The sequence below is a fragment of the Tympanuchus pallidicinctus genome, unplaced genomic scaffold, assembly GCF_026119805.1.
Source record: "Tympanuchus pallidicinctus isolate F22 unplaced genomic scaffold, pur_lepc_1.0 scaffold10, whole genome shotgun sequence".
Lineage (NCBI taxonomy): Eukaryota > Metazoa > Chordata > Aves > Galliformes > Phasianidae > Tympanuchus > Tympanuchus pallidicinctus.
In genome coordinates, this window is record NW_026294619.1 from 6,705,458 (window position 1) to 6,731,205 (window position 25,748).

At 39.5% G+C, this 25,748-nt stretch overlaps 2 protein-coding genes across 3 annotated transcripts in view; one reads left to right on the top strand and one right to left on the bottom strand.

Moving 5' to 3' along the window:
- The window catches only part of RPL24 (ribosomal protein L24), a 304,494-nt gene extending 296,862 nt beyond the window's left edge, over nt 1-7,632 (bottom strand). Inside the window, exons 1-6 of one of the 2 annotated variants that reach the window (XM_052665616.1) lie at nt 7,526-7,632; nt 7,327-7,402; nt 5,533-5,643; nt 4,469-4,605; nt 3,944-4,007; nt 3,369-3,452 (exon numbers count right to left, since the gene is read on the bottom strand). In XM_052665616.1, coding sequence (XP_052521576.1) covers nt 3,372-3,452; nt 3,944-4,007; nt 4,469-4,605; nt 5,533-5,643; nt 7,327-7,402; nt 7,526-7,530 — 474 coding nt within the window. In that variant the 5' untranslated portion in view covers nt 7,531-7,632 and the 3' untranslated portion in view covers nt 3,369-3,371. Of the gene's footprint in view, nt 1-3,323; nt 3,453-3,943; nt 4,008-4,468; nt 4,606-5,532; nt 5,644-7,326; nt 7,403-7,525 lie in introns of those variants that run through there. The other variant, XM_052665610.1, reaches the window with a different exon arrangement.
- A 7-nt stretch (nt 7,633-7,639) lies between these two features.
- Nucleotides 7,640-24,522, top strand: CEP97 (centrosomal protein 97). The gene is made up of 11 exons (XM_052664955.1): nt 7,640-7,921; nt 9,813-9,955; nt 11,497-11,655; nt 12,091-12,192; nt 13,069-13,182; nt 14,085-14,251; nt 14,876-15,040; nt 15,926-16,059; nt 16,213-16,969; nt 18,037-18,112; nt 18,804-24,522. The coding sequence occupies exons 1-11, from the start codon at nt 7,852-7,854 to the stop codon at nt 19,521-19,523; spliced, it is 2,607 nt and encodes an 868-aa protein (XP_052520915.1). The 5' UTR covers nt 7,640-7,851; the 3' UTR covers nt 19,524-24,522.
- The last annotated feature ends 1,226 nt before the right edge of the window (nt 24,523-25,748 follow it).

Here is a 25,748-nt window from a genome sequence, read left to right on the forward strand (position 1 = left end):
GGGCTTCTGAGTGTGTGCTTCAGTACCCTGGCCGAGCATTTGGTTATCCGCCGGATGGTGTGGGGTTGGTAGAAGTGTCTCAGAGGGGCCAGAGAGCTGAGTACCAAAGTATGGGGTGAGGCTGAGAGCTCGTGTGCCGGGCCTCAGAAAGAGATGGCTTCGTTGCGGCCTTGCTGTTCCTCAGCTGTCCCGTCAGAGGGTGCAGGAAAGGTGGAGGCAAGCTCCTCTGAGTTATGTAGCAGGAGGCAACAAATACAGGTTCGTACACAGAAAGCTCTCGTTATATTATGATATTTTATTGATTTGCTTTATAACCACGGTAATTATAAAACACCAGACTAGGTTTTCTTATGAGACAGCAAGACTGGGTACAGCCCTGAGCAACCTGATCCCATCAGATGTTCTCTAAGTAAGGGGTGACCGCTAGAGGCACATTTCAATTTAAGTTATTCTGTGGGTCTATTAAAAAAAAAAAAAAAGCATTCCATTTTTAGTGATAAATACTTAATAGAGGATCAATGAAGTTGCATTAGGTAACCGCAGTGACTTTTATTTACGAATTTATTTGTTAAATGCATTGTATTATATCTGTTTGAGCTGAATAATATGCAGTTGACTACAGCCTGCCTTGATCATTAGCATCGTATCTCACAGAAGGAGTAACATAATGGGCTGTTCTTTCTTATCCAGTCTCCCTGTATCAGTCAGAGCTCATAAATAAACAGCAACAAACAGTAATCTTATAGCATTCTTACGCTTCACTACGGTAACCTCAAGCATCCAAAACCTGCAGACTTCCAAGACTTGGACCATCACATCTGACAATCAATTCCTACACATCACTCGTGGCATTACAAGCAAATCATTTCTAATGGATTATCTCTACTTTTCAGCTGATGAACTTTATGTGCAATTTTTAAGACTAGCTTTGGCAGTCGTATGCAGTGTGCAAGCAACAACAAAAGACAAAATCAAGTTTTAATAGTTACTGCTAGCACAAGTAACTCAATAGTTTATACAGTTTTAAATTCTCCTCCCTGTTAAGTTTCTGGCTTCTTCACTTTAAAAAGTTTGGTGCGAGTTTAAAAAGGGTCTTCAACTGAGTTCTAAACAAGAGTAGCTCCTATAGTCTTATAGCAAAAAGCACTACTACTAGGAATATTCTGGTGCAAATTCCACTAATGCAATCAATCAAACTGGATCTATTGTATAATTTGTAAACTTGATGTGATTTGTAGCCTAATTTATTAATGAAACCTGAATATAAGTCAAAATAATACCTGTCACTCAAAGCATCCATTACTGTTGTTGCATTTTTGAAGTCTAAAAGATCCAGAGAAAGCAAATCTATGAAAAAGAGTTTATTTCTTAGCTAATGTAATAACATAACAAAGAAAGCCCTCAAAGCTCTTCAGAGTAGCTGTGAAGTGACAAATGGATTGAAAAGCAAACAGTAATGCATTTTAATTGTCAAGAGCTTTGAGAACTTAACTGACTGTACTAAAAGTGTACTCCTTATAGGCGTTTGCCAAATGTAATACTGTTTTGCATTGTTAGTGTGCGTCGGGCTGAGAGATAGTTTAGTGGTCAAGCACTGGAACAGGCTGCCCAGAGAAGTGGTGGAGTCACTGTCCTTGGAGACATTCAAGAACCATGTAGATGTTACACTTAGGTTTAGTGAGCGCGATGGTGATGGCAGTCAGAACTAGCGATTGAGGTCCTTGAAGATTCTATGTAGCATCAACAAATGGAGAATCAATCCAGAGGATAAAAAAGTTCATTTTCTCCTATACTTCCAGTAAGTTAAAAAACACTGCTTTCCCGAAGCTATTACTACCCAAAGCTGAGGGGAAGTTTGGGCACGCTGCCTACAAGGCTAAAGTCCTAAACCAGAGAGCTGTGTACCATACATAAACAGTTTAGATAACCATTCTCCCTGGGAGTGGGAGAGAATTAATAAAGGGATCCCATGTCTGCATTGTTTATGAGCCTAAACAAGCTTGAAGTAAATGTGTACCAACAAATTCATTTTCATAGACTGGCTTAGCTAAGAAAGTTATGCTCTCCTTTGCCTCTTTTCTGACCAGTGTATCTGTAGAATTGCTTATCATTTTCCATAACCCTCGCCAACTTTCATTCCATCTGCACCTCAGCTTTCCTGATCCCATTTCTGCACACCTGTACAGCAAATCCCTATATTCTTCCTAGGCTGCCCATTCCCACTTCCACAGCCTGTGGAATTGTATTTTCGTATTTTTCCTTCTGATCCATCAGCAGCTCCTTGCTCAGCCAATGCCAGTTTTCTAGCTTCTCTGCTCTTTTGCTGATGGATGGAGAGCCTTTGTGCTCTCAGAAAGACATCCTTAAAGAGCTGCCAACTCTGTTCCATTTATTTGTCTCTAAGGAGTTTCAAATTGTTTTTCCAGAAGGTATCTGGACAGTAGAAATTTCCCACCAGGACAAGAGCCTCTGAGCATGACATCTCTTGCAGCTGAAGCAGTCTTGTCAACAGGCTCCCCTTGTTACAGGTGGCCTGTAACAGAACCTAACCAGATGTCCTTTATTGGCCCCTAGTTTTAAACCACAGGCTTTTCTCCTGGTAACGGTTGTTTCTTCTAGGCAGCTCTTCAGTCTATCCACTTCTTAACAGGGCAACTCCACCATCTTTCCTACCTTGTCTATCCTTTCTAAAAAGCTTGTAGCCCTCAACTGTCGTGTTCTAGCTATATGATTAATTCCTACTACCTTTCTGATAACAATTTTAAGCTTATTCAGCCTATCATAAGTGGTTGTAAGCACTGCTAACTAGATCACAATTGCAGAAGGGCCATATTAGGTCAAATAGTGCCATTTAGCATACTAAAAGCTCAAGGAAGTTGTGCAAGGCAAGACCTTCATAAGTTTTGCCTGACAAAGGCTTCCAGCACTCAGTGATTTTGTTATTTCCTGTTTAAAAGCCATGTGGTTCATGAAATGTTCATTTCAGAAACTATTTTTCCTTTTATCCTGTACAACACCTTGCAAACATGTTTCATAATGCAAGAAAGTGTACTTTACGTCACAGACTGCACTGTTTCACATCCCCTCAGTTTGCATTCTAAACTTACAACTCTATGGCATTTGACATTCATGTAGGTTGTTCTGCTTGTGTACAGATCAGCTCAATCCTTCCTGGTGCCTAGACTACTGTATTCATTTTAAGACTTACGAAATGTCTTCTAGCATAGCAAATCCTTTAAGGAACTGAGCATTTTATGGCACAAGGGTGTTCACTGGTCTTTAATTCTCTTCAGCATGTGTCACACAGTTGAAAAGAACACAAGTTGTGAAAGCGAGTTAGATGTTTATTCAGTATGGCTAACATGAAAAAGCTAGCGCTTTCCACCAACACGGGGAGCAGAAACCTTGACTGGTTTCACAATTTTCTGCTTAGGTGCTGCCTTTGTTGGAGCCTGCGGAGAAAAAACAACATATGAGCAAAGAGAAACAAATTATCCACATTACTGAAAGTGTCCCTATGCTACACTTACAATTCTTTAGATAAATGAGCAATCTAAAAATCAGATCAGAGTTAACAGATTTTTACTACAGGTATGACTATAAACCTAAAATATGGATGATGCCAACCTTCAGCATTAGCATCAGCAGTACTGAAAAGCATGCTAAGACTCACCAACACACTGCTACCAAATCTCTAAATAATGTCACATCTAGACAAGTTGACATCTAAAACATCATTGGCATCTGCTCAGAAAGTGGTTTTGCTACAATATCTACTCTCCCTCTAAGAAGTGGCTTGTTCTGTTCAGCAGTTCACATCTCTATCTCTAGTGCATTAGTTTGGTCAGTATGCTTCCAGATCAAAATAGACAAATTAAAACACAAATTCCCAATGAAGTGCTGCAGTAGTGTTACAACATGGCATATACCCACTGCATCTTACCTTTGCAGCAGAAACAGCCGTTTTCTTGGTGGCCTGCTTAGCTTTCTTGGCTTCTTTTGCAGCCCTGTTAATTCACAGAAAGAAAGCTAATTATTCATTTATATAATAAATATATATATTTAATATATATTAATAATTCATTCATTATTCATATTCAGTTATTCATTATTCTGCCACTCACTGTTTCTTTGTCTCAACCACTGTAAGAGCTCCCTAAGGTCAGGAAACAAATGCATTATCTCAAGTTTATCCCCTACATTCAGTGCCTCTAGCAAGACTGCTACGGAGACAACAGAACTGCGTGTGACAAAAGCAGTATTTTCACAAAGGAAGAGAGCAAGAAGAGACCCTTCTCTGCTGATAGTAATTCTTGCTAAGATTATTCAGTGTTGCCTCCAAATACACTGATTCCCCCCCAAAATGCCTGTAATACACTGAGTTCAGCTAGAGCTCAGTATCTTGCAGGAAAATGCGTTGGTAGTATTTTAAATACCCAAGGACAGCCCCAGACACCTGATTTCTCACCTGATAGCTTGTTCCCTCTGCGCTTTTCGGACTTCAGGCTTCTGGTTTCGCTTAGCCATGATCTCAGCTAAGGATGCACCAGTAATAGCTCTTTGAAACTTAACAGCACGGCGCGTGCGCTTCTTTTGTATCTCTTCCTAGAATGACAGGATACAAAGACAATTAGCAACATAAGGCACTAAATAAAAGGCTAAAGACAATTAAGAAACAAGCTGCTATTAAGATTGAAGGTATTACCAAGTTGTGTACAGAAGAATTTTATTCCTCATTTTGGACATAAACAATTCACTAATTTGCCAAAGCAGACCAGTAAGCCATCGACTTTGTTTCTCTAAATGAACTCAGAAGTGCTGAGTCAGTGTTTCCATGTAAGCCTTTCTAACTACTCTTTTGCTGTGCAGTGTTGAGCAAGAGACTGAAAATACCTATGCTAACATACTGTATTTTTTTTTTCAGTGCAGTGACAACTGCATAACAATGACATTCTACTAAGTTAGAATCATAGAACTGTTTCAGCTTGGAGGGACCTTTAAAGATAATCTAGTCTAACTCCCCTGCAGGAACAGGGACACCTAAAGCTACATATGTAAGATTTCAAGAAGGTTACCTGAGCATTTCCCTCGCTCATCATCCCCCATGTCATCTGATAATCAGAATTCTATTACACAATTCTGGAATCTTACAGTCCAAATAATTAAGCAGTCCATAGATTAACCAGTGCTGTCCCATTTTCTGTAAAGCTTTTTCAAATGATATTGTTTAACACATATAACTCAGACAAATGTTAAAATCTGATGCACCTCCTGTGGTTCTGAGGGGACCCTCAGACATAATTATGTATAGTTACAGCACTTTTGCTGAAGTGTTACACTCCAAATGTAAAGCAACATACAAACTTGAGCTTGCACACACACTTTCACCAAACTGACCCCCCTGTTCTGGTTATATGGGTTATACTTCTGCTACCCATCACCATACTGCAGTTACCTCCATTCTAACAGACCAGTTAACAATTTTTTTTTTGGTGGAAAACTTGAGAGCAGCTTTCAGTGGTATATACTTACTGACTGTCCTTTCTTGTGCTTACGCCTATATAGAACAGTCCAATTGATTTGACGGGGGTTTCTCTTGGAAAGGAATGCAGACTCACATTTTGCATTCAAGAACTGGAAAACCTGGGAAGAAAAGGAAGTATTTGTGTAAGCTTCTTTTCTATGAAAGATACTGTCACACTTTATGTCAGCATATCAAGTAATTATTTGATTCAGTGTTTTTCAACACTGATGCTTTTGTAGCTCTTTACACTGATGACAATTAGTTGTGAATCCAGCTTCTGTTCCCAGATTTTAAGGTGTAGAATTTTGTTCCTTTGCTTAAACTATCTCATTCCATTAAAAAGCATCCACTTAAAAATGTTTTTCTACACAAAATTAGAGTCATAGAGTTGCATAGAGTTGAAGGTTGGAGAAGACCTTAAAGATCATCTCATCTATCCACCACCTAGCCACATTACCCCAACTCTAACAACCCACCACTAAATCAAGTCCCTGAGCACCACATCCAAATGGATTTTGAACACATTCAGGGCTGGTGACTCAACCACCTCGTTGGGGAGCCTATTCCAGTGCTTAACAACCCTTTCCGTAAAGACATTTTTCCTAATACCCAACCTAAACTCACCCTGGTGCAACTTGAGGCCATTTCCCCTCGTCCTGTCACCAGTGAGAAGAGACCAACCCTGCTCTCACTGTAAGCACCTTTCAGATATTGAAAGAGAGCAATAAGGTCTCCCATCAGCTGCCTCTTCCCCTGCCTAAACAGCCCCAATTCCTTCAGTCACTCCTCAGAGGACACATTCTCCAAGCCCTTCACAAGCCTTGTTGCCCTTCTTAGGGCCTACTCCCACATGCTCTGATGCTATTTTTCTGAGTTAAGCTCACAATGCTTTTTTTTTTTTTTTTTAATCCCCACCACATGCTGTACTGTGCTCAAGGTGCAGCACAAACAGCCATATCTCGAATTGCACAAGTGTTTGTTCTCAATTAACTACGTACTTTTTGTACGTGAGGGTCACAAGCGGACACAAGCAACACTTGGGAGACTAGCACTGCTCAACTCCTTCTTGCCTAAAGGAAACTGAAGGCAGAATTAAGGGCCTGATTTCATACTAGTTAGTAAAGTTTAAGTTTCTCAGTTTCTAAGGAGATCAAGAATCACTCAGTCCAGTTCTTTAGCTGTCATTTCCTAAGACATGCTGCACAGCAAGACCACAGCACTGGAACTATAAAGACTCATGGAATAGTTGGGTTGAGAGGGACCTCAAAGCCAGTTCGAGCCCCCTGCTGTGGACAGGGCTGCCACCCACCAGCTCAGGCTGCTCAGGGCCCCATCCAGCCTGGCCCTGAGTGCCTACAGGGACAGGGCACCACAGCTGAATCCGGGCAGCCCATGCCAGTGACAGGAACTGCAGCATCTCTTTACAGACACAAACATCGTATCTCCAGCCTTATCCACAAGAAATAAGGAAACCAGATCCCAGTGATCCATACCTGACGCATCAGACACACCCCATTGGCTCCGCAGAGCTCAGCGTTAGAAGCAGACCCTTTAACTAACGTTTTCTACACCAGACGCCCTACGCCACCCCTCCCACACCACGTCCGCACGCTAACTCAGGCTTGCCGATTCGCACGGTTCCCGTGAGTCGGGCCTGCCGCGCACTGACGTCATCAGCACCGCGCAGCTCCCGGCAGCTCCCAGCCAGCACTACCCGCAGGCCCCGCTCAGCACCCGGTTCCCTACTCGGCAAGGCGAGGCCTTTCTCCCCAGACGCTCCGCCAGCCGCGCCGCGGCCTCACCTTGCCATCAGTGCGGGCGTAGCGGCGGCCGTGGCCCGGGTAGATCTTATACCCGCTGAAACTGCACAGCTCGACCCTGGGAAGGAGAAAAAAGTTAGCAGAAAGCACAGGCCAGCGGCAGAGGGTTTTGCAGTCATTCCGCGGCCTTCCCGCCGGGGATGGCGGCGGATGGACCAGCCAAGACCGCAATCCTACTCACTTCATGATGGCGGCGGGCGGGCCGAAAAGGATGGGGGCCGGTCGGAAGTGGGTGTGGCGACGGCGGCGCGGGGCATGCCGGGAGCGCTCCGCCTGTGCAGGGCCCGGCGGGAGGGCGCGGAGAGCAGAACGGGGGTCGTTGCCGGAGCTTCTGCCGGTTGTCTCCGGGTCTTCTTAGGTCTCGTCGTGCGGCCCTGCCAGCGGGGGCAGTCAGCCTACGAGGAGATAAGTTAATCATCGTAACAACGGGAATTTTCTCGTCGAGGAGCGAGGCAGCCAATCGGCGCCCGGCGTCCGGTTGCCTGGCGGCGTCGGCGAGAAGGAAGCATGGCGGCCACCGGAACGGCGGGCACAGGAGCGGCGGCGCGGACCGAGTCCGCCTCGCCGGCTGCAGGGGGTGAGGAGACCTCCGCGGCGGGCGGCCGGCGTTTGTTTGGGTCGTCGTTGTGCGGCGCCGAGGGGCTTGGGCGCGCGGTGCTTGCTGGGAGATGTAGTACGGCAGGTTGCTGGCACTGCGCGCTCAGCATTGCGGCTCCGCTGAGCGGTCAGGTGGCCGTGGGTTGGAGAGGCAGCGGCAGTAAATGCCATCAGGGGTGCTTCTTAGGGAAGCAGGTGTCTGGCTGGCAGAATGGTGCGCCGGCGGTGCTCATCCCCATCCTTCACACAGCTGAACCTTAGAGCAGGCAGGCTCTTCAAGTACTGAGACAACACTGGGGTAAGGGCTCTGTATGGACCGTGCTACTGATGGAGTGTCATCTACAGACCAGGAGACAAGTGCTGTAATGGTGCACACGTGCAAAATGCAGAGCAGGGGGTAAATATATGGAAGCAGTGATTAGTGGCTGCCACACAATGTAGGTACCCAGCCATTCAAGTTCCCTGTAGGTGTCAAGTGATTTCCTCTTAACTCTATGTTCCTCTTCCTCTATGCCATGGAACATTCATGGGACGTTTTAATCAGGCGTTCCACTAATTAAATACTATTCTACTGTATTTACAATTTGTTCTCGCTCAAATCTTACCTGTGCTGTAGCATTGCTATATGAACAGGTTATTTGTTTGACTTTAAAGTGGGTACCTTACTGAAGCACACAACGTTTAGCCTATCAGCATGTGTACAACTGCCACAATCCTTAGGCGAGATGCGCTGACCCATTTGGCCACTGAAGTCCTGGACTGCAACCTTTGGCCCCAAATTTAGGTATTTTCCCTACCCAATAAGTTTAATCCTAAGATTAGGCTTCACAGCAGCCAAACTGCTAAGAAGAAGTGTGTCTCTAAATATTAAATATTTAAATCAATTTCAAGGGCATAGGGTGAATCTTAATGTTTATTTCTTCTGTCAGGTCTAAGCACCTGACTTCTAACAGAGAGGTGTCTGTTTTGGTTCCACAGTTGGAAATTTCCTCTTTGAGTTTCTACCAGACTGTGCTTTAAAAAATTTACTAATAATGTTTTTCCTTTGAAGCAGAAAAAAGAAAAAAGAGAAAACTGCAGTTATTTATTCAATGGCCTAGCTTTTGTCGGACTTGTTTACAAGGCTGTTTCTTTTTCTTCAGCTGAGTACTGTCAAATGGACATTTAACAAATAGGAGTTAGGTGCCCTAATCTTCGATGCTGTGTCAGAGTGTGTGATGGAGGGAGGTCAATTTTGTAGGTTTGCATCTTGGTCGGCTTTCCTGTGTTCTGAGCAACTAAAGTCTGGATGCTGCTCATCTCTGTATCATTCTCCGTTTTTGTCCTTTACAGTTGTTTGTGTAGTGACAAGTATGGCTGCCGCTGTGTGTGTGTGGAGTGTGACCATACAGCCGTGTGTTCAGGATGTTCTGGGTATGCCTGCCAGCAGGAATTTAGATAGAGAGCTCCTACACATAGGAGCCACTCTAATTGGGTGCTTAAAATTTGAAACCGTTGAAGAAGTTAAAAAATATAGATTTTCTTAAATTTGGGGTTTTGAGGATTGCACTTTTTTAAATTTAGCTGCCTGAATTTCACTCAACTCAGCCTCACACTTCAGGGGGTCTCTCAATTACTTTTACTGCCAAAATTCAGCCAAATTCTTTATTTGAACAGGGGCTGGCATCCCCATCTTCCAATAACTGGATGCTTTTTTTTCTAATGTATTTAGTCTGGATTAAGTGGAAAAGAAAGTTCATTTTTATCGCTAAATTAGCTGTATGCATTAAAAAAGCAGATGGGTTTGTATTACTCTGCATTTTCAGTATGCGTTTTCATATGCCAGGTATTGAGTTTGATTATTTTCTGTTGTATTTTTTTCTTATTCTAAGGTTTGGTAGTTAACTGGTCAGGTCAAGGATTGCAAAAGCTGGGTCCAACATTACCCTGTGATCCCAATACTCACACTCTGATTCTGGACAAAAACCAGATAATTAAATTGGAACATTTGGAAAAATGCAGGAATCTGATGCAGGTCAGTGTTACTTGAGTTGTATTTGCTGTGATATAATGGTACTGTGGTGCTAACTGAAATATTTCTGCTATAAGGCCACATTATACAATAGAAGTCATTGAGCAGTTACTGTCTTGATAGAAAATTAAGCAGTGGTGAACTAAAGTAGAAAGCTCTATTTTCAGCATAGCTCTGCAATTGGTGGTGGAGGAAACTGTTTTGCTAGTTTCTTAGGTAAGTAAAATTAGATTAATGTAATGTACCTAAGAATATTTAGAAAGGTCACTGACCTGATTTCGATACTTTTGAGTTTTTGAGTACTTGATCTCTGTTACCTTAAAAGTAGCTGTGTAGTTTACATGGAGTAAAGATAAATGTGCAGACGTATGTATAGGACTCTCCCTGGCTGGGTTTCAAAACTCTTCACAGAGAAGTGTTAGTAGCCTTAATTTACAGGAATAAATGAATAGATAATCCACATGGATTAGGTTTAAAAAAAAAAGGAGGGGAAGAAGAAGAAAACAACTCAGCAATTAGCAATTACAAACGTGAAGAGGGAAAGATCTGTTGTCTTTAGGTTGGATATCAGGAAAAATTTATTTACAGAAAGGGCTGTTAAGCACTGGAATAGGTTCCCCAGGGAGGTGGTTGAGTCACCATCCCTGGATGTGTTTAAAAACCATTTGGATGTGGTGCTCAGGGACATGACTTAGTGGAGGGTTATTAGAGTTGGGGTAGTATGGTTAGGCTGTGGTTGGACTCGATGATCTTGAAGGTCTTTTCCAACCTGAGCAATTCTACGATTCCATGATTCTTGTTAACATATTGAGTTACATAGGCTCTGATGTTGTTAGCGTTTAGCTTAATATACTTAATTTTGAAACTTAATATACTTAATTTTGAAATTTCATTTAGGTTCATGAGGATATTAGTAGTAGCAATAGTAAGCATGTGCATGATGCTAGCAGAAATCAGTGTTAATTCCGCTGGAGCAAAGCTGTACAAGTTCATGTTAAATGTTGAAAGTGCCTGCAAATAGTCTGGAGGAGTCACCTACACAAACTCTAGAGACAAGCCAAACTGATGTTGGAGAGGGTTCTTTTAATTGCTACAACAAACCCTCACCAGTCTGCCAGCTTCACAGTTGTGGTGTTAAATGGTATTTCTTGTATTCTCTTAGCACAAGACTTCTCAGAGAATCATGAAATATACTTTATCCCATAACATGACAAGAAGTATGGTTTTGCACCAGGAATGTTGCAAAAATTTTGTATGGTGATTTGGCAATTCTGTTTTGAAAAGCTTATTTTCATATGATTCCATTCCTTGTTTATTCTCCTTCTTTAATTAACTATTGATATGAGAAAGGCTACAGACTTAGTGGAAATCTACTTTGATGATTAGTTTATTTCTTATCTCTTGCAGTTTTTTGTATTTATAGTATTTGCATAGACACTGAAGTAGTTCCTGTTGGATTGGACTTGTAGCTTGACAGGCAGCCTGTACTATCAGTAGAGTTTAATCGTTGAAACTGTTTCTTTTATTTGTGTGTCCATCTGCAGTTGTCTGTAGCCAACAATCGTTTGGTACGAATGATGGGTGTAGCAAAACTGACTCAGCTCCGTGTGCTAAACTTGCCTCATAATAGTATTGGGTATGTAGAAGGGCTGAAGGAGTTGGTGCACCTGGAATGGCTCAACTTGGCAGGAAACAATCTTAAGGTAAGTACATAGAGTCTCATACATTTTCCACAATCTACCATAGTAGAAATTTGGAAAACACATTGAAAATGATCCTTACAGTGTTTCACTGTTCCACTGCGAAGAAATCTGAATTTCTGCTTCTGGTTTTAATGGGAGCAAATATTGAACCTTTGTGTCCACTAGTGCAATGAAGTGGAAGAGAGCAACTTTTGGACAAGAATTGGTTTGGGGAAAAATGAAACGTGGCTTGACACCAACATGTAATGAGAACTGGGAGATAGCCTACAAAACAGGAAAATAATTATTTTAAAAATTAAACTGATTAAAAACCATGATTTTAATGTTGGGCTTGTTATGCAGTGTTGTTAGCTTCCCAGATAATTTTCAGTTATTGACACTTCTTTCAATTTAATGACTAAAAAAATATTGACATTAACTCCTTCATTTTTATAGGCCATTGAGCAAATGAATTCCTGCACATCTCTTCAGCACCTTGATTTGTCAGACAACAACATATCTCAGCTAGGAGATCTCTCAAAACTTATGTGTCTGAAGGTAGGTGCTCTTTTAGCTGTTTTTCTTGCATCCTTTGCATTGAGCATTCTTTTTCAGAAAAGTGGTAGCTTTTAAAGCATTGTTTATTCAAACGCTAGATTTTAAAGCATTCTAATTAATCCCTGTATGGGAACTACTGAGTCATGGTCTGAACCTCTGATTGATCACCTGAGGTGAGCCATGAGCCAGCCAGAGGAGCACAGGTGGAGCCAGGCTCCACCCCTGCTAGACCTATTTAAGAGCTGGCTACCAGTGGGGAAGGGTCTCTTCTGGAGATTGCCTCTATTGGTGTTTGTGGTGAGCCCAGCTGAAGGGTAAGCCTTCCATTTTATTCTCTTTTGTTATCATTGTCCACTTTGCCTAACTCTCTTGATTATATTGTGATTGTAACATCTTGATATCCATTGATTATACAATCCCTCTGACTTTTAGAAGGAAGAGTGTTAGAGGTTTTTTGTTGCTTTCAGGTTGCACAAACTGGGGCAGTGATTCTTATGCAATCACTAATGATTTTGATTAAGGTAATGCTGTAAGATAGCACTCGTTTCTCTTAACAGATTATGAATCAAGACAAAGCATAGAGTTGAGTCTTTTATCACATACACTGTATGATGTTTCAGATACACTTTTTGTAAATGCAGCTGGGTGTCAGTTCTGTATTTCCTAATAATAACATTTTGCTTTAGTATGTAAAACTCAGTTTTCCCTCCCTGGAATATGCAAATGTTATTTTGATTGTACCAGAAAGCCTTAATTGTTTGTCATTTTTTCCATTTGTATTCTGAAGTTATTGTTTGGATGGAACGGTGAGGAAGAAAAGCTATTTTTTTGTTGTTGTTCAAACATGCATTTTATCACCATATTTCTATTTTACAGACCTTGTTGCTACATGGAAATATTATAACTTCACTTCGTACTGCCCCTGTTTGCCTACCTCAGAATCTGACTGTCTTTTCTTTGGCAGAAAATGAAATCAGAGACTTAAATGAGGTAAGATGTAGAAAATGTATGACTTTGTCTTTAGGGAGAGTGAAAAGAAATAGCTGGATTGTTGTTTTGAGAATGTAAGTGGAATAGACCCTCTTCTTTGAAATCACCCTTGTTAATAGAAGAAAACTTTAATGCTCTGTGTAATAACTGTTTGCTCTAGCTGTGCAAGCTAGGTAACAGCTTTTTACATTTGTCCTTACAGGACTTCTTACTGTATTTTATGCTTTTATATTATTTATGAATGTCTTATATTTTGAGGATTAGATTCAGAGAGGAACTTTCCTGATTATCTAAAGGTTGAAACTTGAGCTGATAAATTGCTGCAGCTCAGCTGTTCTGTTCAGAACATCGTCTCTAATCTCCCATTCAAACCCTATGTAAGATAAATAAGTATTCTGTGATTTTTTTTTTTATTTTTTTTTATTATTTATTTTTTTTTCTTTATTGGATTTGTGTGTGTGTCACTTCCTCCTTTATCTATTCCAACATGAGGAAAAAATATGTTAGTTGGACATCAGTATTGGAAGAAAAACCTCATTTGGTAATGCATTTCTCTCTTCTGCAGTGTTGGGCAATGTTTCTTAGCTTTTCAGATTGCCATTTTTGTCAACTTCAGTTCAGTGCAGCAGATACACTTTCCTATGTGTGCAGGCTAGCTCCTGAATTTTAAGAGAAATGAATGCTTTCCAAAAACTATACTACTTACAGGAAAATTAACAGGCACGTGATGGTAGTTGGTAGAAGACCATTTAAAAGATATTCAGGTTTAAAAAGCAAGTGTGATTTTCAATGTAAGTGTAATGTTGTTGTTTCTGGAGATGTATTGCTGTAACTAGGCAAATTGTTATGTTCTGTAAGCAGCTAATGGTTCTCTACACTTAAATATATCTTATTTTCTCAAGGTTTCTTTCCTGGCTTCCCTCCCTCAACTGGAACAGCTGTCAATAATGAACAATCCTTGTGTGATGGCCACACCTTCAATCCCTGGCTTTGACTATAGGCCATACATAGTCAGCTGGTGTCTCAACCTTAAAGTTCTGGATGGATACATGGTTTCTCAGAAGGAAAGGTAATGTGATACTTCTGCAGTTATCAAGTAAAGTTTGTGTAAGCTGAAATTTCGTTTTTATATGATAAAAAAATAGGTAGAATGCTAATGGTCTGAAATTGTTTTTCTAGCTAATGCCCATTTGAGGTACTGGCCAATTTACATTGTTTTTGCAAGAGTTTTCATCTGTTATAGTGGTATTATATGAAATCATTTAAATAGGAATTAAGGTGGTTTTTTTGTTTTGTTTTGTTTTTGTTTTTTTCCTCAAATCACAGCAGCACTTGTACAAAGCCAAACTGTGGCAGCAAATGATCAGTGGTCTTTTATCTCTCTCAAGTTCATAGCCTCTTTGACTTTGTGCAATGAGATAATAGGCAAATATTAAAGCTATTATCTTGGGAGAAACTCAAGCACGCCCTTTTGTAAGGAGTCTCATTTACATTTAAATTCGTCTGTCTGTTTGTTTGTTTTACAAATATCAGTATTTACTGTATTGCTGTGTATATCGCTGCTACATGTATGATAGTGGAGGTGTCTGGACACTGTTCACATTCAGTGTTTTGGCTGTTCTTAGAGGAACAGCACTCAAAGCAAAGTTATGAGGTTTATGCCATATGTTAACAGTAACTGTCTTCCCAACAGTTTGAAAGCAGAATGGCTCTACAGTCAAGGTAAAGGAAGATCATATCGACCTGGGCAGCATGTTCAGTTAGTCCAGTACTTGGCTACTGTTTGTCCTCTTATATCTACATACGGTCTCCAGACTGAAGAAGATGCCAAACTGGAAAAAATACTGAGTAAGCAAAGGTGAGAACTTCTTGCTTCTCTGTTGTTAGAAAATGTAATTGTCTCATTATGTAATAGATATTTGCTTTTAAGTGTTTTAAAGCAACAGCAAGAGCAAAAGATAGGAAGAGTAATGGAGGTGCAGGATGAAGGGAATGAGGAGCAAGAGAGCAGCAGGAGTGTTTGCTGGGCATTCTAGAGGCAGTCTGTGCTCTGTGGAACATTGAAGTTGATTTGTACAAGGACTGTAATTAAAATAAACTTTAACTTCCCAGATCTCGATCACAAAGAAAAAACTTACACGTGATCTTTAAGGCAGAGGGATTTTCTAATATCTACCTTATGATCTCTAAATTTCACTAGGTTGAAATAACCTTTCTCTTTCCTCAGATTGTAGACAATGACTTCGTGGCAATGCTGTTACCTGATTTTTGTATTAGGGTGCAGGGTCATGCGTTTGGATAAAGTCATTTTCAAGCCTAAAAGTCTCCATTCAAACTCTTTACACATATAAGCATAGCATGTCCTGCAGTTGATGCTTAAAATATCTGTACACCTTGCTTGTGTATAGAGATACTCCATGGTTTTCAGTCTGTACTCAGAATTGCATGCTGTATTTTTTTCTTGTTCTTTTATTTTTCTGGGTACACGTATATGTAATGAAAAGAAAGAGGCAGAAGGAAGGGGAACAGGAGCAGCCTATGCAGTCCTTTACTTTGTGAGTAGTCCTTCTATTAGGTGTAGGCTAGCACCTACTAGCTGTAGCTAGCATCTTGTTTTAGAACGGTTTGATTTCTTGTTTACTTCAGAGTAGTGATAGTTTATTTCAGATGGCTTATGTACCAAAAAAACAATATATATATATATATATACACATATATAAAATTCTGTTGAAACTTTGCTCAGGCTCCACCAAAGGCAGCTGATGTATCAAAACCAAAATGAAGGACCAGCTACATCTTCTGCTTCCAACAGAACTTTGCCTGTTACTTCTGAACACAGCAGTCCAACCCATCCACCCCAGATAGTTCTTGATAATGGTAAGATGTAAATTTGCACCTGTGATCTTACTGGTGGGAGTAAAATAAATGAAGACTTTTTTTTTTAAAACACAAATAAAGTATGAATTTCTGTAAATTAAAGTATTTTATTGAAACACTGAGACTTCTGAAAATGTCTTTCTGCCTATCTAGAACGTGTCGTTCAGAAGAATTCCTGGGTTGGACCAAGTGTGAATGATGATCATTCCTATGCGGTAAAGAACGCTTTTCTTCATGAACGAAATTGTCACAAAGAGCTGTACCTTGAAGACATACAGACTGATGAAGACAAACTAAATAGCAGCCTGTTATCTTCAGAGTCTACTTTCATGCCAGTTGCTTCAGGATTGTCTCCAGTGTCTCCTATTTCAGACCCGAAGTTATGTGGAATCAGTTTGGACCTGGAAGATAATGATAGTACTGTAATTGAATTTGCAAAAGATGCAAATAGAGGAGAAACAGCTAACAAGCAAGAAGAAGCTTCTTGGCTTATGAAAGAGGACTCCAACAAAGTGACAGAAAGTGTAGAAACTCGAGAGCAAATCAAAGACAGGGTGCAGTTATCATCTCTTGATCTGGTAAAGGCTAACCAGGCTAATGCTAGCAATTCTTCAGCATCCTCTGAAGACCAAGTTTTGCACAGTCAGCCTGGCAGCTCAATAGGTGCTGAATTGAAAGTTACAACACTCTGTACTGAGCAGGTGACAAGAGAAAATTTGGATTGTTCAGCTGCTGTTGCTCAAGGTGCAGATGAACTGCACAGAATGACTAAAGCAGCTACCAAGCTTCAAGCCTGCTGGAGGGGGTTTTATGCAAGGAATTACCAGCCCCGAGTCAAGGAAGTGAGATACGAAATTCGACTGAGCAGGATGCAGCAGCACATAATTTGTTTAACTGATGAAATACAAAAGTAAGTTGAGGTTGTACTGTGCATTTTCCAAGTCTGAATATAGCTTGCTCCAAGATGGTTCAGAAAAGGTATAAATGGGTCTTCATATAACTGTGCACAGTAGGACCTAGCATTAATGATACAAAGCAGTGATAAACTAGAGGAAGAATACCTGTCAGATATAATTGTTATGCATGCATGTAACTTCTCATCCTTTCATGTCTTCAATGAATTGGATTGGAATTAACTTTTTCAATTCCTTTGTTATTTGGACATGTGTGTTTTGCTGCATAATCAAAATGGCAGTTGTGAATTATGAGGTTTCTGACTTAATCTCTTAGCAGTTACAGAATCTCTAAGTGTCAGTATTGGGTCATTCCTCTGTTAACAGTCTGTCAGAGGAACAGTTCTAGTTCTCACAGTGTCTTTCATGATATAATTTTCAAACACAATTCTTTTTTTGATCATGTGAATCCATGTTTTAAGGGGATTATTATCAGAGTTTCTTGAGTTCTGAGACAGAAATTGTGAATTCATTAATACCATTCAGGATCAGTCTGGGAACAGTTTGGACAGTTTCCCTTTCATTTACTGTCGTAATGACAAAAGTTCTGTGAATCAGGCTGAGCTCTTGGTGAATCTATAGAAAATCCTAATGCTTTCACATTGTACTGCACATTTATCTTGGTATCAGGTGGGGAAGGCATAATTTGAAGTGTAGAAGCACTATTTTTTTTTTTCCCCATCATTTTCTTCCTATCTCAGGAGAAACAGACATGTCTACTTAAAATGAAGAGGTCAGGTTCAGTATGCAAAAAGACCCCTGAAGTATTAGCAAAGCTATAGGTGCTTTTTAGCAAAAGGGAAGCAAAATCTAATTGTAACCTTGAGAAATAAATGTATACTTGAAAGCCAGCAACTAGATATTGATAACAAGCCAGATGGCAATAGTGTCTCAATGTTGGGCTCTGTGGTGTTTTCAAGAGTTCTTTTTTGTAAGCAGGCATTTTTATGCATTTTTGTTGTTTTTTTTTTTTTTTTTTTACCAGAATATTATTTAATTTGCATAATTTTGGATGTTCTTGCAGACTAAGAAAAGAAAGAGAGGAAGATAAGATTCAGAGGCTTGTACAGGAGGAAGCTGTCAGATTTCTTTGGAACCAGGTAAATAGCTTTAGTCCTCTTATGTTTTGCTTATGAATTGAGAAGATATTTTATACAATAGAGCATGAAGAGATGGTGAATATGGTTCATTCTTCCAATTACAAACTTGGTGGCTTATTAGAATCTAACTGCAGTGGGTTTGGCTGTTCTTTTATACTGGGGAAAAAGTAATATTCAGAAGTGTTAACACAGTAAACTGTGTAACTAAATGGAAAAAATACAACTTGATATGAGAAGAAGGACAAAATGCAAGGAGAGCTAAACAAGCATTGTAGGCATTATACAAGATGTGACTACTACATGCTTAGGGCAAATGAAACGCTGTCAAGCAGTGTTATTCTAAACATAACTTCTAGATTAGGAAAAACACGTTAATATATATCTTTTAATAAGTTATTTCTTCCTAAGCTAAGGTTTGTTTTCTTAAGAATGGGCTATTTTTAAAAGGTTTCTTATCTTTTTGCCTTGAAGAGAAGATTTCCTTTTCTTTTTTTCTTCAGGGAAAGATTCTTTTTCTCTTGAAACATCAAGGTTGTGAGCTCTGTGGATGTTGGGCGTCTAGTTTAAAAGCTATTATTTAACACTGGGAGAAAAAAAAATATTTTTCCCAAAAGTATGGTGAAATGTTATATTAGAGTTTTGTTGCCAATTACAATAGCTTAGAAACCTAAGTGCTCTTTGTACTTTACAGGTTAAATCCCTTCAACAGTGGCAGCTTACAGTGACACAACACTTAGGTGTCGCTTGTCAACCTGGGATCCCTTCAGCTGGTACTTCTTGTCTATTGGAACCATCTGCTCAAACATCTACACCTGAGCAAGAAACCCCATCAGATGTTAGTTCTGCTTGGTTAGCTCCAGCTAGTGATGTTCTTCAGGAGAAGTCTTTGTTACAATTCCCAGATTCTGGTTTTCATTCTGCCGTGGCTGACCAGACTCGTACTGGTGACTCATGTAGCTATGAAAAGAGTCTAACAGAAGGAACTGAGGGCTCTCTTTCGGTGGAAACTGTCAAACGGTGTGGCAATTGTGTTTCAGAACATTCTTCAGATGTAGAAGATGACCATGGGGGATGTGAACAAAGCAGAGAGAGCTCTAATAATGAGCAGGACAACAGGCTTCTACAGCAGTATTTGGAATCAGTTGAGCAACTAGAAGAGGCAGATGAAGGGACGAACTGCAATGATGGAAGAGAAGAGGGTGGTTGGCCACAAATTGATATTTCAGCTGAGAGCCAAGATTCTTCTTCTGACATTCTCTCTGTAGGTATCCCTCAAGGCACATCTTCCCCGACACGAGGTGAAGTGAGTCAGACACCTGACAGCTGCAAACTAAATTCAGGAATTGGTGAAGGGAAGCAAACAGACTGCGATTCTTCATTTCAGATGCTGCATGTTGGAATAGCTGTGTAATAGGCTCTATTTCACTAAGGACTAGGGATTCCATTTCAGTTTTCTTTGGTTTTTTTTTCTGCATTTATATAAAACTTATTTCCATGTGTGCCTGGATTTTATTTATTCATGTTTTGCACTCACGCTAACAGTTTGTTTTAATTAGCATTCTGCTCATGTTGCTGAGGACTGACATATACTGCTAGCTTGAAATCACCAAAGTTTTCAGGGGCTTTCATTATGTGCTTTATTTTCTAACACTTAGCTGATATTCTAGTAACTGGCTTCCTTGAAATTAGTTCTGAAGGGGCGCAGGGTGGTGTTGGCTGTAAATTCACCTCAGTGAAAGTGTTAGTTAGTCTTGTGACTTTATTTTTTTTTCTTCTAGAGAGCAGAATTGAATCCTTATTCTTCAAAGAGAAAAATCTGATGAAAAAAGATGAAAGCAGTTGCCTCTCAGAGTTTTTGACTACAGCAAGTGTTAGCTAGTGTTTCAAAAATGTGTTCCATGAATCCTGTGTTCCAAGCCAGTGACATCTTTTTGTCTTGAAGCTGCTGGCTTGGAATTTGGTCAGTTACATGGATTCTGAAACAAAGAAGAGTCAGACCTTAGGGAACTTGAAACAAACTTTGGTCTTTGTTTTCCCTGGGGTTGAATTTTCCTTTTCTCAGGTAAGAAAAAACTCCAAGTGGAATACAGCAGCCTTTACTAAAATAAGTTTCAAAAGGGCATATGATCTGGGAGCTTAGTTTCCAAGAATACACTGCTGGGTTTCAGCAGCAGACTTAATGATCCGTATTTTGCCTCCAGGAGGTTGCTAATGTCATTTGGGGATTCATGGCTTTCTAGACATGAGTGTGTTTGGATCACAACCCCTATACACAGGTATGAATATTAAAAACAAATGTCATGGCTTAAAACTATTGATATCTCTCTTGGTTGTTTTTGGGGGGGTCATTTTTTCCTTTTTCTACTTTTTGGTATTTGACATTCCAATTACATGTAGATAAAAAACTGTATTAATTGCCTATTGGAAAATATGCTTAGTTTCCTGAACTCTGCTTTTCACTTAAACACCAGGCAAGGAATTGCATTTGTGTTTTGTCTAAGCCATTTAATACATATTTTAAAAAAATTTTTTTTTTTTTAGTGAAAAAAGATCAGGTAACTTAATAAATGACAAAAGTGGGAAGGGAAAATTGTTTTGCCAAACAGTTTGAGATGGATGTTAGTAAAGGAAGAGTTGACATGACTTTTAGGGGTAAGTTAGGTTTGCTATTGCGTTTTGCAACATGCAGTGAAAAGCCACTGTTTCAGCAGTGGTTTCAGGGTTTGCTTACACTAATTTCTCGAAGAACAATACTGCCAGTTACAAAGACATAAACATGTATGCTTATTGCACCTCTCTGAACATTTGATCAACTTCTGGTGCTACCGTGTCACAGAAATCAACTAGTGCTGTCCTAAAGTAACTCTTCTGACCATGTTACCATATAAAATAATATTGTTGTAAAAGCTTCTGTTGCTTGTTTATTTTAGGTTCTGAGCTGAAGTTTATCACAGTTCAGGTGTTTGGCATGAGGCCAGCATCTGCCTGAGGCCTCAAAATAGCCTTTCTTTAGAACATCAGTGGTGTATTGGAGTTGTACCAACCCTCTGCTCAGTGGTGGAGTTCACCTTCGAAGAATAAAGCTTACCTCTGTATATAGAGTAGCCATCATCTTTTTGTTTATCTATTTGGTCTTTCTTTCTGGAATTTGAAGGCACTGAATGCTCAAGAGACCTGCCATTGTAGCCTGCCTGACAACTGACTGTGCCTTGCATACATGAGAGCATTAAAAAAAAGAAAGGTGGTATATTCTCATGCTATTTTACTAACTCAGTCTAGTTTACAGCATATTTGTGGTGTAACCAGATTCATCAGCAATCTTAGAACTTACATGTTTGGGGTGTTGAAAGTGGTAGAGGTGCATTGAGGTATCACAGTATCTATCTGGCTGTACAAAGCAATGTGCAGCCTGCCTGGCCATACTCTTGTCCTCTGAAGTTTCTTAATGTGTATTTGAGTTGCTTATGCTTGGAGATCTCTGCAGTTCTCCTGGACCATCAGCCTGTTACCAAGATCTTGTAAGCCTTTAAAGAGACTTCTTAAGAGAAATTATTTGTCTTTGAGTCAGTTATTCGATTGTAGCATCTGAATGAAGCAGCTAGGTATAAGAAACCATAAGCCCTTTTTTGCAGCACAGTGCTTGATTAGCATGTGCCAGATGTGCAAAAAACTAGACCGCTGTCTGGATAAAAAATGCATCACTGAAGACACCAAAATGCTATCAATGTTTCTGTTTTGTACTAGCGTCGCTTTCTTGGCAAGGTTTGAGAAGAGACAGCTTTAATTTTGGGAATGTGCCAAAGAACGCAAAGTTGACAAAGGAAATATTTCATGGAAGCCCTAGATTTTCTTAACATTTCTCTTATTAGTAGAGCTTACAAAACACAAATGCAAGAAGACTTATTTTACCTAATGCTTAGGTCAACTGTTGGCTTGGTTTTGTTTTTAAACTTGTAACCTGTATATCCAAAACTGGTTTTATGAAGATAGAGCAAAATGTGTGCTGTTCTATAATCATATGTATCATATTTTTTGTGGAGAGCTTTGAAATACCATAGTCTTTTTCTGATGTTCTGAAAAGTATCTTGTATATGCATAAGATTGGAAGGTACAGAAATCAAATACAGATGAAACTTTGGATTCATCCTTACAGGGCTAAAAGGAATTAGGTTTTATATGCACGGAACACTTTCAATCTGGCCACTGAAACATATACAGGGAAAGACGTAGTAAGAGATACAGTAGCAAAATAAGGAGTCAAACAAATTCCTACTTCAGAATGGCTTCTTTAAATCCATTCTGAGCTCTCGAAAAAATCAGTGTATGGAAATGTTCACATTTAATACATCGTTTAACACTTACTCTTGTTTGTCTACTTAAGCTTTCTTCAAGTCTAATTTTTTTCCATAGATAGGGATGTACAGCTCCCTTTGGAGATGATGGAGATCTCATAAAAGAATCAAAAGGCAGAATATATGAAAATCCACATCTGAAACTTTCCTGTATTATTGATGTATGTCTTTTGGTAGTTTGCTTTTGCGAGGCTTTTGTATTCAACAGAAGAATGTACTTTCTAGGAGAAAAGGGGGCATTTTGGCATGGACTGACACTCCAGTGCTGATGAAAGATTACTACTGGTTATCTGTCAGGCAGCGTCTGCTCTGCTGTGAGTGTGGTTTAAGCACTTTGTTCATTTGGTTTGTCAAGATTGGCTAAATTGAGCTTAGATTAACTATTTAGAATGATGAACTGATGCAACTAGTTTTGCCCCCAGTGAAGTAATTGGCTTGTGCAAGCCATTCAGTTTGTCTGACAGAGGTGACTCCTTTTCTTGCTCTTCTCACGAGGGGCACAAGGACAAAGATGGCAGTGCATTTCAGTGTATTTTCAGGCTTAATGTTTGATTGATAGTAACATCAACTCATTGCTATTCCACTTTTCTACCTATCTAGTTTATTTTACAGATACTGCAATCTTCCATGTAATCAGGAATGCTGTTTTTCTAATGTATATAATATTTGATGCTGTTCAGATGATAGTTTGAAAAGTAGAATATTATCGAAGCAAGCATGTTCACGCTTTATATTTCAAGTTTGTTTTTTTAAGGTATTTGGATTGTATTGATTCCTCTGTGTGTTAGGTAACTTTACAAAGAAAAACACAAGGCAGTGCATCATTAACAAAAGCAGGTGAGCTTGTCTTTCTGCATTCTTCCATGAACTGTACTTAATTGTCACAACTCTGTTCTCCATCCCTAAAACACCAATGGAATATTTAGCTGCTGAATGAATGCAGCGACTCAAACATTTTATTGTGGTGACTGTTACTGTGTGGTGCTATTTTATAAACATCATAAGCATGTGCTGCAAAGGTGGGGTGCCTTTTAAGGTTCTGAACATCGGCCTGACTTTTCTTTTACTTAAAAGAAACAAGGTCATACTTCAGTTGAGTGCTTGTGAACTGGCTGCTTAAGTTGGGATTTACTGTTATCTACATCTTCGGAAGTGTTCTTATACCACAAAGCAAGAAGGCATTAAAACTCCAAACCAGATTTTGTTGCTTCTAGAACACAAATATATTTCACCTAATACTAGAGATAGTCCTTGCTACACTAAATGATGGAAGTTTAACAGGTTATAGTTAAGTTCTTCAAGCCACCACAGACTGTACTTGCATGCACCAATTAAAATAATGCACTTAGCAGCCAGGCTGTCTGTATATATCTGGTTTTCCTGTATAATGTATGTTACTGAGTTTGCAATTTATTCCTGTTTTGTTTTTGATTTTTTTTTTTAATGTATTTGTAAATATTGTCTGAAGAATTCCAAGCTTAATTTCTACTTGCAGCAGGCCATTTGAAGAAAAATGGAAGGTACATTCCTTTAAGACTACTTGGGGACTTTTTACTGGATTTGAAGTTATAGTGTGTCTTTCTACCTGAGAAGGTAGAATTGTAGCAGTTAGTAGAGACTCGCTGAATGATAATAAAATGTAAAACTGTTCTGCTTTTAGCCAGTGTAAAAGAATCTTATTTCCTTGTTGTTTTGTTTTTTTTTTTAACCTTGAAGACTGTGCCACCCAAATAAGTACATGTAAAGTGTTTGTGAGTTCTCAAAAATCTCCTTTTGCAGTTACAGGATTTTTCTGCCCCCTGCTTGGCTTTCTAGGACAAAATACTGGAGGGAAAAAGAAAAATCCTGCTTTCTGTAAACCTGCCAAAAAATCAGGACTTTTTCCAGCCTGTTTTTAAATGCTTTCTTTGCTTCAGTAATGGAAGAAGTACAGGATCCTCAATTTGCAAAATCATAAAACAGCATTTATGAAGAAAGGTGCTTTATTTCTTGGAAAGTGCCAAACTAAATTTTATTGTATAGATTAAGAGCTCTGGATTTAAAAAAAAAGAAACAAACTTATTTTATGACTTCATTGCATTTATAAATATATTGGCCAAATTCACTTGTAGCATAACTCTACTGAACTAAATTTTGTGAAGTCTTTCACATAGTACTCTACCTCTAAACTAGAATCTGGAAGAATAACAATTGGACACTGATTTGTCTTTCTACTTCTATTTTCTGTCAAGAATGGTGGGTCATTAAATTGGTACAGTTCATATGTTTTCTATAAGTGTTTACATTTTCTGAATTTGTTTCTTATATATTTTGTTTGTATTTTGAATTTTAAATAAATATTTGTATGTTTATTGAAAATGATAATTGGTACTTTATCATGGCTCTTACAGCTGCTAGTCATTGTCTTATAGATGGAGGGCTCTTTTAGAGACAGACTGCTCAGAGTTGCAAAATAACGATGACAAAGCAAGCATGAGCATTCATGACTAGGTACATGGAAACATCTAATAGCCCACTGTGCTAAAGACAGTATGCAGTAGGTACTGAATTTATACTCAACTTGCTAGCAGATGTCGCTGAAATTGGGATTCCTTACTTGCAGTCCTTTGGTTCAATCACCGGCCTTCTTTCCATGTTGTTAACTGTATACTGTGTTTAAAGTAAAATAATGTGGCAGTCTTCTGTACAGAGCTCTCTCGATGGAGAATCATAGGATTGTCTGGATTAGAAAAGACTTTCAGGATCAAGTCCAACCACCAGCCTGACCTACTGAATCTCATCACTAAACTGTGTCTCTAGTGCCACATCTACACATCTCTTAGGAACCTCCAGATGGGGGGACTCTGCTCCTAAGACTTACCAAAAGGAAGACAATTGCAAATGTACTTAACTGCATTCAAGCATCAGTCTTTCCAATGTCTGTGCCTATCAATTTCTGTTACATCAGGTGAAGTTCTCAAATTCCATGCTGCTTTATTTTCTGATGTCCAAAATGCATGGAAAAGGAGCTCAGGACATCACTGCTGAAGTGTGAAGAGGCTGTGGGACCTGAAGAGAAAGAGGAGATACTGAGAACTTCTGTGGCCTGGAGTCTTTTCTTTGATCATTAGCTCCTTCAGCTTGAAGTTGAAGGCAGAAATATGAGCTGTAGCAGCACACATTTTCCAGATCCACTCTGCAGGTATCTTGTGCTGATCTCTCTGGCGTGGAGTTCATTCACTTGTCCTCTTCTCATTGCAGCTTGCTTAGTTCCAGTTTTGGGTTGTGTTCTTTGTGGATTCTGC